The 17,506-nt window shown below is 39.6% G+C and overlaps 3 protein-coding genes across 3 annotated transcripts; 1 reads left to right on the forward strand and 2 right to left on the reverse strand.

The window, feature by feature from the left end:
* Positions 1–676: 676 nt before the first annotated feature.
* MELLADRAFT_59665 (uncharacterized protein) lies at positions 677–2,588 on the forward strand (the record flags this gene model as incomplete). Its single annotated transcript, XM_007405043.1, has 5 exons — positions 677–729; positions 808–967; positions 1,058–1,201; positions 1,281–2,479; positions 2,549–2,588. 5 exons carry the CDS (start codon positions 677–679, stop codon positions 2,586–2,588), a joined length of 1,596 nt encoding a protein of 531 aa, XP_007405105.1.
* Positions 2,589–7,355: 4,767 nt separating this feature from the next.
* MELLADRAFT_102461 (uncharacterized protein) lies at positions 7,356–11,898 on the reverse strand (the record flags this gene model as incomplete). The annotated part of the gene is made up of 4 exons (XM_007405195.1): positions 7,356–9,163; positions 9,292–9,437; positions 9,552–9,670; positions 10,243–11,898. 4 exons carry the CDS (start codon positions 11,896–11,898, stop codon positions 7,356–7,358), a joined length of 3,729 nt encoding a protein of 1,242 aa, XP_007405257.1.
* A 1,284-nt stretch (positions 11,899–13,182) lies between these two features.
* Positions 13,183–16,014, reverse strand: MELLADRAFT_102462 (uncharacterized protein; the record flags this gene model as incomplete). Its single annotated transcript, XM_007405194.1, has 8 exons — positions 13,183–13,197; positions 13,288–13,404; positions 13,510–13,823; positions 13,925–14,618; positions 14,686–14,759; positions 14,838–15,227; positions 15,305–15,754; positions 15,846–16,014. The coding sequence occupies 8 exons, from the start codon at positions 16,012–16,014 to the stop codon at positions 13,183–13,185; spliced, it is 2,223 nt and encodes a 740-aa protein (XP_007405256.1).
* Between the last annotated feature and the right edge of the window lie 1,492 nt (positions 16,015–17,506).

Here is a 17,506-nt window from a genome sequence, read left to right on the forward strand (position 1 = left end):
ACTTCAGATTCAAGTGTGTTCACTGCGCCAAAAAGCTGAGGAACCATTTAAAGGGATGATCGACGGATGTAGTACGTACGCCCTTTTCAAACACCTAGCATCGAATGTTTTGAAGAAGGATTTGAATGAGTAAGATGCGCTGGTTAGGTTACGCGCACTGAGCTGCATAAAATCCCCTTTCATGGAAATCAGTCTGATGTCCCTTTTTTCTAGATTCTATACGTGAAAAGTGAACAAAGAACAATCGCAAAATTCAAGATAACCGATGATGGAGAATGTGGTAGTTCGAAAAACTCGCCGTGGAATCCAATTGAAAGTGGACAATGATGACCTTCGAGTCTGACCTTAATCAGATCACATGTTTCATTTGCTATCTTGTTTTCTTAAGAATCTTCTCAACCTTCTTTGGTCAAGTTTATCCCATCTCTCAAGAAGCGTGACCAAGCCTTTTGTCAATTCTTTGTGCCTTTCAAGTGCGTTGCATGAGCAGAAGTGGGTTGCGTGGGCAATGACGGGGACCACCGGCGCGGGTTGAAATGCAGAGTGTTCATTGGGAGAAGGGCCTAGGAGGGCTTTATCCGCATCCGGGCTCGGTTCATGACCATGCTGAGGCTTGCTGAGCCCTTCAGCAAACTTGTTTGTCAACAATCGAACTTTACGTGACCAGCCGATCAGAATGCAAACAGCCGATGAGCAAAAGCTTTTCCAAACCGACGCCCAGTTAAAGATGTGAATACCTTCAAATCTAAACCTGATGATCCCTACCCCTCCCATTCAAAGCTGACGAAAAATCTAATCTGTCTTCAGAGCCGATCTAAGGCTTCAAAAGTCTCTAGACGATAAGAAACCAAGTGCGGCTAATGGCTATCCAATGGTCCTTGCAAGCAAACCCCTCAAGATACTTGTTGAGGGTGACGATGTTTATGTAGCTCAGAATGGATTCGTGGCCCAGCGGATCGATTTGAAGGTATTGAAACTCAAGTTCAAAAACTACAATCCAAGTTAACTGACTTTCATCAAAAGTCGGTTAACGACTTTTTGATTTCTCAAAACACAGACAGGCTCGGTCAAAGGTACTTTCAAAGGTCACGCAGGACCTGTTACTTCAATCGCGATATATCATATGGTCACTCCTCAAGGATTACGAAAGCTTTTGATTACCGGTTCTTGGGATAAGACAGTGAAGGTTTGGGATGTAGAAGTGCGCTCCGAAATCGTATCCCTTCAATCTCACTCGTCAGTTGATTTCAGCGGTTGAAGAGAGGTTTCACTTTGTTCAGACTCAAATTCAATTATCGTCATCGGCTGCTCATCAAGATTTCGTCAAATCTTTGGAGATGATCCAAGGTCTTGGACTATTTGCATCTGGATCCACCGATCGAGACATTCTACTTTGGGATATCAAGACAGCAGTTGATACATACGATTGGGACCAAATCAAAGTCGAACATCGTACTCGGAAGAGTGCTCTCTACAATGCTCGATGTCAAGATAAAGTGGCTACGGTTGAGGGAGCGCCTATTGTTACAACCACCGACGTCTCTAACGAGTCTTCTACCGAAACTACAGACGCCGGCAAAATTGAAACAGAAGTTTCCGATGTATCGTCGTCAAAGGCTCCGCCCGGCCCCTTGCACGAGCCTATCCAACGAGTGGGAACGTTGAAGTCGCATACACGTCCGGTCGATGCTTTAGCTTGTCATCCAGTCTGCAGTATGAGTGATGCACCTATGGGACTTCCTCAAGATCGCAATACCCAACAGCCTCACCTCTTGATCTCTGGTGACACAATGGGAGCTCTAAAAGTTTGGTGCTTACGCCCTACTGAAGATCGCACCCAGCCCTTCAAAAGCTCTCTAGAATTCACTAGCTCGTTGCATCAGACGAGTATCAATTCCATCCAAATTATCAAAGATGACGATTTGCCACCTGATGTTCGGCCCACTGCTCGACTCTGGACCGCGTCTTCTGATCATTCGGTATTACTTTCTATCCTGGATCTTACTTTGGATGCATCTGTTCGAGTCATGAGTGTACTACGGCTAGAGCAGCCATATTATATCCGATGCGCGCTTCAACTACCTAGTCAAGTAGTTTTCAATTCAATGCTACCTAATTGGTTGATCACCGGTAGTACGGACGAAGGTATCCGGGTCTACGATTTAGATCAAATTGACGACGAAGTCGACTATACTTCTGTCATGTTCAATCCTCGTCCGAAATCCAACACCTCTGAAAAGAAACTGCAAAACGCTTGGTTTGGGTGTGTGGACGCACATTGGCACGAAGTCACCTCACTTGGAGTTTGGTTTGATCAGGCCAGTTTGCAATCATGGGTGATCAGCGCAAGTTTGGATGGAACTCTGCGTAAGTGGGAAATCGGCGCCTTAAGAACACTGTTCAGCGTGCAAAAATCGACCCCTAAGGCTTGTGTCAAGTCTACTTGCGAGGAGACCAATATGAAGCTGAGCGCGGAAGAGTATGTGAAATCGATTTTCAATCAAACTGAACATCTCATTTCTTATTGAAAATTTATTTTTTCTTATAGGGAAGCAGAACTGGCAGAACTCATGGAAAGCATGGATTGATCTGTAAGATTTTGTCCATCGTTGTTTGATAATGTTTATGGGAAGTTAAATAGGACTAGTCTTCTTCATATACACATTGTCTTATTGTTTAGCTGTTGACAGCTATGTTCTGGGCAGGGCAACCCATGCACAAAGTAATGCTCCAGGTGAATCTGTACCTGAGGATACCTTGAATGCTTAAATCCAAGGTCTCTTTGTGGGCTGTGCATGAAGACAATGGAAAGCCTAGATGACGGTAGACAAAAAAGCTGAAACAAAGGACAATTACTCCTTCTCCAGGAGAACTTTAACTTTTACGCACCTTAGGCTTTACCTTCATCTACTCATTCTTGAGTATGATTTAAACAATGTTTGTATTTAGTACATGGTTGCAGTACATACAATTTTGACACAATCATTTATGTTTGCTTAACCTATGTCCAGGGAATTGAGCACTATATCAAGACTACTTGTTTGTATGTATCACTTGTTTTCCTTCACTCAAACATTTGTCTCTTTATATGTGTCATTTTACAACAGGTCCCCATTTCTCTTTTCATCACTTCTTAGTGATCTTAGCTGCAGTGCTTCTTCACATCACTAATATGTGATTCCTCTCAGGTTTGCTTAGTGTTCCAAGTTTTCTTGTCTATTTGTTGCTTGTGCTCATAGGAATGATATTTACTCAAACATTTTTCTCTTTATACGTGCCACCTTGCAACAGGTGCTTATTTTGCTTTTCATCACTTCTTAGTGATATTAGCCACAGTGCTTTACATCACTGATATGTGATTCCTACCAGTCACCTTGACATTCCTATTTAATTAGTCATTTTGATTGACTACAAAAAGTCAGACAGTATATATAACCTATGTTTGCATACCATCAGTCCTTGAGTCAGACTCACATGATGAATTCCTAAATCTTCCCTTCTTTCTTTCTTTTCATATATTACTTTTTTCATAGGAATTTTTCCTTCCTACAATCCAGAGCCCCAATCTAGCCTGGTACCTCAAGCTTGACAAGTGCTGCAAAAAAACTAATCAGCCATGATGTTTACACAAAATCAACTAAAATCTTTGACTTTTTTGACTATTCCTCAGAAGACTAATTCTTGGAGTTCTTGTTTTTTTTATTCTTGACAGTCAAGGGTACACCAAATGAAAATCAGACTGTTTGTTGTGATTAGGCATTACCCGGTCCATGGCTTCTTGCCTCTTGAATAATGATGGTTGTCAGTATACCCTCCTCAATATGCCCCATAAAATGGAGCATACTCTAGAAAGATCAAAATTGTAGCCAAGACTTAAGGGTGTACTGATTATATTGATCTCTCATGTCATGTAATCACTTGGCTCATCCCTTATCCCCCTGTCCTGAGCACCTACTGCAAAAACTAAGTAAGCATCAAGTTCAAGACTTTTATGTATCCTAGACTTGACCCATGTCCACCACTTGTCAAAGATGGACTACAACTCCTTAGTTAAATTTTAAACGCAACCCAGTTATTCAAACCAATTAGTCTATATTCAATATGAAAGCTTACCCAGTCTATTGATGCATGATGTTGCTGTGAAGCAAATTCAATCTGATTAGACTCTAGAGTATATGAGAAAAGGTCCATACCTAAGCAGCTGTACATAGCTCAGTACAATATTGGGCTGGTGTGTTTCTCTGAGCACGCAGCATACAAAAACACTGAGCAACAAAAAAGACCAAGCAACACAACACCATACCAGAGCAGAACATTTCCTGGTGTGTTGCTACTTGGGGTGTAAGATTTTCCCTTGTTGTGTTGTGGCTGTGACCACTTTGTGAGAAATGCAACCCTGCAACAGGTACGGCCCTGGAAATGTTTTAGTTTGTCAATTTCAAATGTTTTTTTAATTCATATGCTTATCCTTTTATTGTTTATCAATTATTGTGTTTATTCTCTTCATTAATTATGCCTTATGATTATTGATAACTTATACCTATCCCATCAACTTTCTCCTCTGCCTCTGAGGTGTGCAATGGTGCAACAGCAGCTCAGCAACAAGAGCCGCTGGCACTGTACACAAGCAACCAGAGCAACATTCAATTGTGTTGTGCACAATGCAACAGGAGTGACCTTTTCCCATTGTGTTGTGGCTTTACAGGTCAAATATTATTGTGTTGTGTGCAAACGTTGGTTTCCCACAACACAGTGCAAAGGCCCATTGTTGATCAGTACATTGAGTAGGGTTTGGTGTCTACAAGGCTGGTTCTGTACCTAGACAAGGTGGTTTGAGTGAGTTTCAGACAAGAAGAGGGATTAAAATCATATTGAAATGAGGATATGTACCTTGATACATCAACTAGAATTCAAGGTCTATGATCAGACTTGGGGTGTATATATAAAGGTCTCTTTGAAGAGACAAGAAACCAGCCTTATAAAGACAGCTGCTTGAGTTATAAGTGACTTCAAAATATGACATGTAGATGGACATGCCACACAAGCAATAACTACAACACAGCATATAACTACATGAATGCTATGTAGGAGTGCGTTCTAGTGAAGCTCTCTTGTCAAGATGATTTCTTATCAACCCCCATATGACTCTTCTTGACTATAAATCTCAATATTTACGGGATACAAAGTAAAAACCCGGAACAATTCCGGGTTTCCCAATTCGGCCTTTTTGGCTGTGTTTGAGAAACTCGTAATCTGGGTAAAAATTCCGACTTTTTTTCAAGTTTGAATCCCCAAACGACCCTTCCACAACCCTTCTTCTCCGACTTCGCTTCCAAGATCCACTTTGCTTCGGCCTCGACTGATCCAGTCCTCCCTCACCACACTACTCTCCTCTCATTCCTCGTTTTGCTCTTACTCAAGCACTTCAAAAGTCCATCCAGGCTGCCTGACATGCCAGACAAGCTCTCGCTCAGAATACGTGTGGCACAAACTATGATCAGCTTATCTTCTGGAAACAATCCTGATCACTCTCTACAATCTCATCTTGATAAACTTGATCAGAGCATTCATCAACAAACATCTCAATCAGACATACAACAAAAACAAGTTACATTATAAGAGACTACGTTAATAAGAATGCTCAGATTGCAAAAGTAGAAGGTCACTTTCATTCGATTCAAAAATTACAAGACAAACACGTCTCATGATGAAAAAACATGATCTAACCGATCAAAATTGATTCGAACATGATGAATTGTATATTTGGCTTGATTTAATTTTTGTTGGGTTCGTATGCGTCTTTTCAGAAACTAACGTTCATAACACTTCAATCTTCCATTAGTTGATTCCCTGTAGATTGCATGATCTTTTTATTTTTACCTTCGATTCTTCTTTCTGAGTAACTTTCAAGATTGTGATCGAGCAAATCTTGGTTGATTTCTTCTTTCTCTCCTTTTTTTGAATAGATGAACGTTTCATGTATCTAACTATAACGACCATAGTGAATTTTGCGACTGTAAAGAAAATCAAATGAATATCGAATGAATACTTATCTATCAAACGTGATGCTTATCTTCTGTCTGAGATGGCTCAGAGGATGAGATGATGTAACTGAGTCATAGGGTGGTTCTGACTCAGATGGCATAATGATGTGGAACAGTGATTGGAGGGTGTGGAGATGGTTCAGGTTGATGCAGGTTGATGGTATGTGTTTGACCACTTGGGATTTGCATATTGGGGGCTATTGGGGGTCTTGAAATTTTTCCGAGTTTCCCAGATTCTGAATTGAAGTTGGGAAACTCGGAAACCGGGGAAAAAACTCGGGTTTTTAGTTTGTATCCCGTAATTTTGGATGATGTGCCCGCAAAAATCTTATCTCAAGCATTTGATTGAAGTCTCAAGTCTTTTTCTCCCACTCACTTTATTTTAGCTCCTCGCCTTCCTCAAAACCATTCTCACAATAAATTTGGATATTCACTTTACCACTTCTCTGTGTAATACATATGTTCTGCCCACTTCCCCTGTGTTTTGTGTTGGGTTTTCCATCTCTTAATCACTGTATCCAATAGCAGGTGTTTTTCTCCTGAGGACTGCTTGTACCATGCACTTTTTCTTGTCTATACTATGCTTACATGTCTGTACCTTGAAATCAAAGGGCTTTAGGCCCCAATTGTAGCAAAACCACAGCAAGAATCCAAATCCCGCTTGTAAATTCCTAGATTGTATGTACAGCCATTCCAAGAATGATGGATTAGAAAATTGTAAAAAGTTCATCAGTCCATCAGATATGACACATGTGACTGATTTTGCCCATTTTGCCCAGAGAAGTAACTTAATTGCACCTGATGTGCACGTCAGCCTTGGCTGATGTACCAATGAATGGTCACAAAGACACATGTCATTGGAGTATCCCCTTGCTTCCATATTGCTCACTTTTTGAAAAGGAAAACTTGACAAAACCAAAACCATGAGTTTTTCACTGGAGAAAAGTTTCAAAAAGAAATCAACCATTGTTAGAATGGCTGTAAAAGTCAGGTTATTGTCATTGGAGAATCCTCTTCCTTCCATATTGCTGACTTTGTGAAAAGAAAAACTTGACAAAACCAAAGTATGAGTTTTTCACAGGAGAGACTTTCAAAAAGAAACCAACCACTGTTGAAATGGCTGTAAAAGTCATGGTTCACATTTGGCTTTCACAAAATAAAGAACAGTTTTGTAAATGATTGAGATAAACAGACTAGTGACATTGAGCAAGTGATAAAGTGCTTGATACATTTGTAGTCTGCAATGTTGCTTGTAAATGTGGTGACATATTAAAGATAGAAAGATTGCAATTTCAACCCGACATGTGATGATCATATGTTCATTTTTGTAGTTGCAGCTTGGGCCCTAGCAGATAAAACACCTTCAAAATAACTCCAAAACCTTCTAAAATTTACATCATTAAGACCTTGATGAAGGAAGCGAGTAAAAAGTGTAACATGAAATGCAATTGGTGTGTTCAATTCTTTGTTTGTATTCTTGTATGTTCCCCTGATAAATTCATTGATACCTTTGCAAATTTTCTGGAGTGGAAATTTGGATAGAGCTAAGTTGGTTGGCTGTGAGATTTTAACAAATTGTATCATTTGCGCCAAGTCTGTCTCCCAATCACTGATAAATTTAGCAAGTTTTTTATCGTACTTTAGCAAGGTGTCATGTTCGATATCTCCATTGATCAAAAGAACTGGCTCAGATGGATCCCATCCAAACTTTGGTACTCTCGGCCAATCCACATCTTTCCCTAAGTCTCTAATCTCATTTGATTTCCTGTTCCAATTTCCCAGAGTCGAAACATATATGTTCTCGTTACGTTTAGTAATTGGGTATCCTGCTTGATAATCCTCTTCAAAAGCTTCAGAAACATGCCTTTCTAACATAGATCGACTATTTGAAGTTGTCATAAATCTCTTGAAGGAATGATCATCATTGACCAATAGAAAAGTTCTTGCAAGTGTTGAAAGCCCAGGAATTGTTAATTGTACACTTGCTGATTTAACCATCGGTTCTAAAAGTAAAGTGTGATAAATGATCTCTGTATGCCACAAAAGGAAACGAGCAAGTTTTTCTTCATCAAACAAATATTTGCTCTCAGAAGACCATTTATCATAAGTTCTTAGGAATAAAACTGTGAGACTTTTGATCTTTTTCCAAATCTTTATACTTGGATTGCAAGACACAACAAAGTAAACAAATGGAAGTAATCTTTCTGAGGTCCATATCAGCTTTGCTAATTCCCAATTAATGGATTTGTATATTGAAGCTTGACTTGGGTATCTCATTGATAATGTATTGATGAGATCTTGCGTGTGATGAATTGCAGCAGCTGAACACATTTTATCGGGAGTGTGTGAATGGAAGTTTCTGATATCTACCTCTTCTAATCTTGGTTTATAATTTTGTCTGAGAGGAGCTATACTTCCCATGCTTTGTACGAATGAATATCCATATGGATTGTTGAATGTCCTGTGTGGGGTCTTATCGTTAGAAGATTCTGGTGCAGTTGTATAAATTTCTCGAAATAGATCTGGTGTAGATATTTGCTTCATTTTGAGGCTGATTTCCCGAGTTTTATCACGTTCATTTTGTTCTAGACTACTGAGATTCGGAACAAGATGTACCGCAGTATCCTTATGGTTTTTGTAGATAGATCGTTGAGAGCTTGATGAATGTGAATCTTTGTGGTCTGTTAAAGGCGTTATTGCCTTCTCTAGCTCACCTTTTGAGCTTCTCTCTAGATTTTCCATTGAGTTCATTGATGATCCTATTTCTATGGGCGGGCCGAGAGATAAGGATGCTCCATCCATCGTCGTTCCATCGCGCAGCCTCTTCAGAGGTTTTGAAGGTTGTCTATCGAGTGACTGAGGTTCCAAGTACTGATTACCTCCCTGTTGATATTGGTTTGAAACTTCTTCACCTCGGTATCCCAATCTTTGTCTCTTGGATTTTGGATAAGCGTTTGGATCCGGATATGTTGGTGTACTAGTCCTGAATATATCGACGATATTTCCCTGTTCCGCGAACAACTGGGTGGAAGATTGAATGTCTTCTAGTCTTGGATCCACTTCAAGAATGTTTACTAAATTTGTGTTTATAGAGATCGCCATATAATTCAAGATAGAGACTGTCCATACCAAAACCTTGCTGAAGTGTATCATTTTGTGGAGTCGTCACTAAACAACTGCAAGCTGAAAAACTCTTACTGAGAAAATCAGGGAGCAATGATCATGAGTGTCTATTAGATTGTTTTACTTGGTTCATAAGATGCTCGTTTGGTTCGATGGAGATGCGACGTTCTAGGTGCATAGACGCTGCCACTTGCCCATCCCTGACGCGTTGGAGACTCGAGAGTGAGTTGAAATTGATCCGGGACCGGATCATCAAACGCATTGTTCTCACTTTAGGCCAGACACGTTTTCTCACCGCGCTTGGATGTACATCGATGTCATCTATGTTGAGGTTGAGGACAAGTGATAAAGGTAACTAGTCTAAAGGTTGAACGCATCATTAACGGGGAATGCTCAAGTGATGCATTATGCTTTTCAACTGTCAGTTTCAGGAACTGCACTGTTTTGATCCAAGGAAAGTTTTCAAAGTCCCTCTTGCGCGGCCGCGTCCACGCAATCTCGCACTACCAAACACAAATCCAAAACAAGACAACTTGAAGCTTGCAAGAAACATTTACGCTTCCACTCTGAAACCCATGAAAAATAAATGTTGTACAAACGCAAGAAAGATAAGAATTGCAATTTGGACCCTTCGTTGTAAATCCCCCCGAACAGAAGCACGGAAAACATACGAGAAAACAGATTTTCAGGAGACACCAGGTCCAGAAGACTCAGAAAAGCAAATCAGAATGAAGAAGATCACAAAAAAAACTCAAAAGAAAGGAAGAAGAATATTCAAAGTGCAGAAAACCATTTTTCTTCCTTCAACAAGAGAAATCCTCTTCACTTTTACCTTCATCAGTTCTTTTAGTGAAATTGGATGAATGAAAAATATTTAGTATCTTATGAGTCTGTATGCCTGATACATTTGTTGCTCAGTGATGAGCTGAAATTTTAACCCCACAAGTAATGATTATGAGGTGTTAGTTAGTCAAGTGACAAGTCATAGGTACAAGAAAAGTTCAGGATGATGCCAAAAGTGTTTGAAAAACCTATCATTCAAATCTTGTTGAAGGAAATGAGAAAATAATGTGACTTGATATAGGATGGGTTCATCAGGTCTTTGTTTTCTAAGTTCAAAGCCTCCATTCACAAATATATTGATCCCTTTACAAATTTTTTCAAGTGCAAAATGAGGTATAGCTAGATTGGTTGGTTGTGAGGCTTTGATGAATAATAACATTCTTGTAAGCTCTGTGTCCCATTGATTAAAGAAGTTAAACAGTGATGGATCCCTCCTTGACCTAATATCATGCCCAAGATCCCCATTTATCAGAAGAACTGATGAAGATTTATCCCATGCAAGGTATGACATTGCTGGCCACTTTACATCTTTCCCTAAGTTCATGATCTCATTTGATGTCTTGTGCCATTTTTCCAAAGTTGAAACATGTGTGCTCCGATCATGTTTAGTACTTGGGTATCCTGCTTTGAAATCTTCTTCAAAACTTTCTGAAACATGCCTTTTTATCATAGTTCGGCTGCTTGCAGTTGAAATGAATCTCTTGAAGGTATCATCATTAATAACTAACAAAAAGGTTCTTGCAAGTGTTGAAAGTCCAGGAATCTTTAATTGTACATCCGATGATTCTATCATTGGTTCCAATATTGTAGTATGATACATTACTTCTGTATGCCACAAAAGAAAACAAGTATGTTTTTCTTCATTTAATTGATCATTCTTCTCAATGGACCATGCATCATATGCTCTGAAAAAGAGCCCTGTGAGAATTTTGATCTTGTTCCAAATCTTGAAACTTGGATTACAAGACACAACAAAGTAAACAAATGGAAGTAATCTTTCTGACGTCCACATCAGCTTTCCTACTTCCCAACTAAGATCTTTATATTTCTCAGTGTTACGTGAGTATCTGATTGATAATGTATTAATGAGATCTTGTGTGTAGTGAATTGCAGCAGCTGAACACATCTTATTAGGAGTGTGTAAATGGAAGTCTCTAATATCAATCCTTGCTGATATTGGTTCAGGATCCTGTCTGGATGAGGATATACCTGTCATTCCTTGTACAGATGGGTACCCATATAGGTTGTTGAATGCCCTTTGTGAGGCTATATTAGTAGCAGATGCTGGTGCAGTTGTATGGGCTATTTGGGGTGCAATAGGTATATATGCTTGATTCTTTTTGAGACCAATTTCCCAGCTTTGGGAATGTTCTTTTTCTGCTAGACCACTGTGATTTGGAACAAGATATACAGCAGTATCCTTATAGGTAGATCTTTCAGAGCTTGATGAATGTGAACTTTTGTGGTATGATGGAGGTTGCCTGACCATTCCTGGGTCATCTTTTGAGTTTCCTTCTACATGCACCATTGATCTCATGGATGTTCCTGACTCTTTGGGTGGGCCAAGAGACAAGTAAGCATCATCAATTGTTGTTTCATCACGTAGTTTTTTGAGAGGTTTCGGAGGATGTCTATCAAGTAATTGAGGAGGCAGCGACTGATAACCTTCCTGTTGGTATTGATGCATAACTTCTTTACCTCCATGATCCAATTTTTGTCTCTTGAAAGTTGTGCGAGCGCTTAGGTCCAGATCTGTTGATGTACCTATCCTGAACATATCGTTGAAATTTTCACGTTCTGTGCAGATGTTTCTGAAGAGCTGAAACTCAGGTAATCTTGAATTCGCTTCGAGAATCTTTTCTGAATTTGTGTTCATAGAGATAGCCATGTGATTCAAGATGAACACTGTCCATACCCAAACCTGACTCAAGTGCATCATCTGATTCTTGTGGAGTTGCAGTCAAAAATTAAATATCGCAAGGTCGATTTTTCTGGACCTTCAAAACTTCTGGCTTAGAAAATGAGTCAATGGTAATGTTGAGTCTCCATAAACTTCACTTGGTTCATAAGATCTCTGAAGCCATAAAGATACAGAAGTTCTAGGCACATCTGCGCCTTATCCATTTCGCACACGTCGGAGGAAAAGTTCAAGTTGAAACCCTGGTAGTCATTCCAGACAAGACTCGAGACAAATACATAATCAGTGAAGGTTTCATCAAGTTTCGATTGGCTCAGCTGATCCTGATTTCATGCATCCATTCAAAGAGATAAAGCATGAACAACAAACCAACCACTGGGGAACTTGAAGGTACCCTAATGATTCTGTACTTTCAATTTCAGCGGACGTGCTGCAAGAATTCAAAAATGGGTGCAAATCTTTCACAGGCACCAGAGGATACCGGCGGTTCGAAGGACTTGGTTCAGATTGAAGTCAAAACTGGTGGGCGCAGGGTTTTTCTGGGAAGAGGCGCATGATTCTAGGCTTACTTTGAAAGTGTGATGAGGCATGAGTAAGGCAACAATCCCCGGCAGGGTATTGAAGAGCCCCAGGTACCATCAGGCTCTTCAATGAGTAATTGGGCTTTCCAGTGTACGAGAAACTCAACCTTGTTTCTTTTGTTCAACGCTGTTCATCCAATCAAAACAAACAATCCCAATCCTTTCTTAAGAAGCGAAGTTCTTTTTGTGAAGAAGAAAACATCATAAAATGCAATTGCAAAAAAAGAAAAAAGAAAAAAAAACTATGTATAAAACAACATCTTGAATCACACAAACAAATCAAAACAAATCATCAAAAACAACAACAACAATCACTAACCAACCAATACTCCAACATATATGTTTCAATAAACGTAAATGATCCTTTCAAAACCTTGATGAAACTTTTAACAAATTCAAAGAAAAAGAAAACATACAATTGATTTTATTTCTCTTGAGATTTTTCGATTTCTTCTGTTAATCTGTTACTTCAACTACTCATTATAAAGAGAAAAAGAGTCAAAAGAAGATAAGAGATAAAGAGAGACACATGTAAATGACGAGAAGAGATAGGATATTTGATAACAAATGAAACCAAATCCAAAAAAAGATCAATGATTCGTTTATAATTGATTCGATCATACCAAAGACAATACTTAAAGACATTTCTGAATTTCTGAATCGCTACTCTGCTTTAAGGATAAACTTTCTATAAAAATCACCAAAAAAATAAAACATCAGATATCCTAAAATATAAGAAAAGATGAATGGGAAACAAGGGAAAAGGAGAACGACTAACTTTAACTTCATCTTGATAACGATTCAAGATCTCACGTCTATTTAATTTTTGAGCAGCAGTTACACATCCATTTTCAGGTGTCCATTCATCAGCAGATAAAATCACACATTGAATCATCTAATATCAAAAATCCACCAATTCAAAAAGAGTAAGTCAATATGAAATCATTTTAAAAAAATGAAAAAATATGCATAAAGAAACAAAGATAAAAAGATAACGGACCTCAAGAGGTTTGAACCCAGCTTTTTTTCCCATCTCATTCAACTCCTTCAAAATCACTTCTTTAACTTTCTCATCCGAACAAAGTAATCCAAACTCTTTCCCACCACCTAATCCAATCTCCTTACACAAAACATCTAAATTCTTTTCATGTGGTAAAACGATGGCCATCGGTCTATTAGCATTCGAATCGGCATGTACACATAAATTGTTCACTAATGAACATGATTTGTAAATCGATTCTAATTTTTCTAATGCAATATATTCACCACCTGCTAATTTAATTAAATTCTTCTTTCTATCAATAATTGCCAATGCTTTGTTTCGTTTTCATGATCAGAAAAAGAAAAATGCAAGGTCAGTATTAAAAAAATAAACTTTGTAAATCCAGAAATCAAAATAAATAAGTCTAACTCACTACCATCAGGATTCCATTGAGCAATATCACCAGTCTTAAACCAACCATCTTCAGTAATACTTTCTTTTGTAACATCTTCACGTTTGAAATATCCTTTAGTAACCGAAGGACCTCTGATCCAAACTTCACCTTGTTGAAGTGGTGTATTAGTTGAAAAATATCCTGCATCAGGTACATCTACCAATTTAACTTCAATAGAAGGTACAGGTGCACCAACGGCTCCATATTGCATATAATCGGGTGGTAAGATCGCACACATTCCACACGATTCTGTTAAGCCGTATCCTTGAAGTACAGTGACCAATGCATTCGAAAGGAATTCTTGAGTTTCACGTGAAAGTGCTGCACCTCCTGAAAGTGCATAACGTAATCGACCACCAGTTTGTTCTCGAACTTGTTTAAACACTACTGTATCCATCAATCCACCCACAAATGGAAGTGGACTCTTCTTGAGGAACATAGCTCCATTGAAAACTCGCTCTTTAAGCTTGCCACCTGCTTTTACCTTACTTAAAATCCCTTTACGAATCAATTCCCAAACAGCAGGTACACCGACCATGACAGTAGGCTTGAAGGCTTTGATATCCCCCACACAGTTTCGTACAGATGCATCGGTCAAAGTCTTCACAGCCCCATATCCCATGACGACACCCATGGAAATGCAACTGAGTTCAACAATAAATTCGAGAATATGCTAGAGTAAATCATGAATTGTCAGTATGAACAGACAAAAATGGTTTTGATGAGCGAAATCGACAAACCGCCAAAGGAAGATAAGCTAGCAAGGCATCCTTGGGGTCTAGGAAATCACCAAGTAAAGTATGTACCCCACCAACTAAAAGTAGAAATATGCGCGATTAGTTACCATTATCAGGAAAAGGCATAAATCCGTAAAATCGACTTAATCACTTACTCGAGGCAATCAAATTGGTATGAGTGATCAAAACACCCTTAGGTTTACCAGTACTTCCACTAGTATACATAATGCAAGCGATGTCCTCTGGATCTGCCTTTACAGTCGGATGTTCGTTCTTGGTACCAAGTTCACGTAATTCATCATACGACAAAACTCTGACATCCGGTCTTAATTCTTGAATCTTTGACATGGCTTTCTCGTTCGATTCACCATCATAAATCACATACTTCAAGGTAGGTGTTTTGTCAATCACAGATGCAAGAGTAGTGAGTAAGTTTGAATTGGTGAATAGTCCCACTACATCGGGTTCGTTGATTGAATGTTCAAGTCCTTCTACACCAAGCGAGTCATATGCGGTAGCAAATGTAATGGCCTGACGTCCACAAGCTGAGCCAGACAAGGTGTTCCAGAAGATGATCAATAAGACATCAAAAAATACCATCATGGGACAAGCTAAATCTTACCATTCGCCATGATCTGCCAAGCGGGCTTGGTAGAAGAATAAATGTTGAATTTGTGTTCCTTTGTCAATCCCAACTCTGCCAAACCGTTAGAGATCACGGAAGCTTCCTCCAAAAACTGCTTAAAGGTCCAATACTTGTAATCGCTCAATTCATAAAACTCCCATACTTTATCCTCTGTAATTTCTTTGCCACCAATCACTTTAGTAACCTTCTTCACTTCTTTGTGAACCTTGATAATATCACGCCATCCAACCGCGTTAGCAGTCGGGAATGTTTTAGCAGCATGTTCGAGAACATCAGGTAAGGTGGTGATTCCAGCTGCCGGTGAAGTGACGAGTTCATGGGTAGACTTGTATGACCTTCGAATTTTAGTTTCACCAACTGGGACTGAGTCACCGATCTCAATTGAAGCAGGTCCTTGAGACATCTCGAGAGGTTCTGAATCGAAAACTACGATCAAACTACAAAAGTTAGATTATCAAAAAAGAAAATGTTTGAACTTTAAGACACAGAAAAGAAGATTATTAGGATCTCAATTTACCTGGAACTCGATTAGGCCGAGGTGGGGGCTTAGGAATTGACGGGTCTAGAGAAGAAGCAAAGCTAGAAGCTAGATAGGCCATTCCACCCATTGCAGAACCAATAGCAAGTGTGACCGAACGTGGATTTTCGGCAAAGATGTTGGTATCGGAAGATGTAAAATTAGACATTATCAGTAAATTGTGATTCGGAGTTTTTTCAAGGTTTCACAAATGAAAGAGAATATTATTTTTGGACAGACCAAAAGAAACAAGGATTATAAACTTGAGTTATTAAGTAGTCAGTTCAGGAAAGTTTGATTTGACAGGGTGACCGAAGAGGAGAAAAGGGGATTAGATGTGTTTTATGGACACACACAGTTCTGAGTTTTATCTGATCAGAAAACCAGACCATCAGGAGTCCTTTGAGAAAAGGAGCCTGGCAAAAGCAAGGAGTTGAAAGTCGAGGTGTGAAATCAAAACTCCATCATGCTGCTCAACTTGCACATATCAGATCAGATATTAGGGGCTGGAAGCGACCACAGAGTAGGAGCAAAGTACGATGGTCCAGCGAGTAGATCACATCGCAGGCTACTTCCAGCATGGTAATCGATGCTGCTGAGAATATCGAGGATAACAAACGGGTACAAAACAATCGGAACCGTTGAAAGATGCAGAGCATCATCTCATGTTTGTTGTGTTTCCAATGCTGCGATATCAACGAGACCCGCTGCAGTGGACGGTGGACCTTCAGCACAAGCTGTTTCGAAAACTTGAATGGACAAGCCAGACCATCAATTCATAAGAAAAGAGAGGCAACGTCTCGAAGGACCCAATCAAAGCTACTGATCGACTTATATATATAGCCGTTGACCAATTGAAGCGGAAGGTGGGCCGTTCAAGCAGGGATGATGATCGATGAAAATCGGCAATATACCCCATTTTAAGCTCGCGATCGATAAAGATGCAAGTTAAGTTTAGTGAATGAGTACAGTAACTATTCAGATATAGTTCAGGAACCTGAACATTCGCCTTTCTATGTTTGAAATCGACCAGGTTGAATAGCTTTGACTTTGAAGATGCAGTAGTATTGAGCCTCTTTGAAGACTTGATCAACTTGCGAGGTAAAACCACTCCCCCATCAAACAGGCGGAGAGGACAAAGTCGCGAATCGAGAAATAGAGATAGATGAGTTGAACTTCGAATTATGTAAAACTACTCACGCTGATGGAGAAGTTGAGTGATTGGTGAGATGATAGGTTGGATTGGTTCGATTGGTTTATATAGAGTCAAACTCAAAGTGATGTCACAGAATAACACTCGAATAATCAAGTACCGAGTGGATCATACTTCATCCGACCGGTACACTCTCACCCTGTGCGTCATACTGTCGTTCTCGAAAAGTTTGTCCGAGTGTTCCCGCTAAGCTGCTCGAGTTTTGCGGGCAAACTTGGACAAGCTTTTCGAAAACAACAGTACCACGTCAGATATTCAGCATCGAGGAGCATAGCCACCAGACCTCGACTGCGACTTGTCATACAGGTATTGGTCATATTTGTATTTTCCCTTCAGGAAGAGCACCAAGCAACAGCCAGCCTGAAACAGTCTGGCAACCTGCTCCGCAATCCTACGCCTGCCATCTTATTCCATACTCATCCTATTGTGTGATACATACCTGTGCTAG

The sequence above is a fragment of the Melampsora larici-populina genome (assembly GCF_000204055.1).
Source record: "Melampsora larici-populina 98AG31 unplaced genomic scaffold MELLAscaffold_3, whole genome shotgun sequence".
Taxonomy (NCBI): domain Eukaryota; kingdom Fungi; phylum Basidiomycota; class Pucciniomycetes; order Pucciniales; family Melampsoraceae; genus Melampsora; species Melampsora laricis-populina.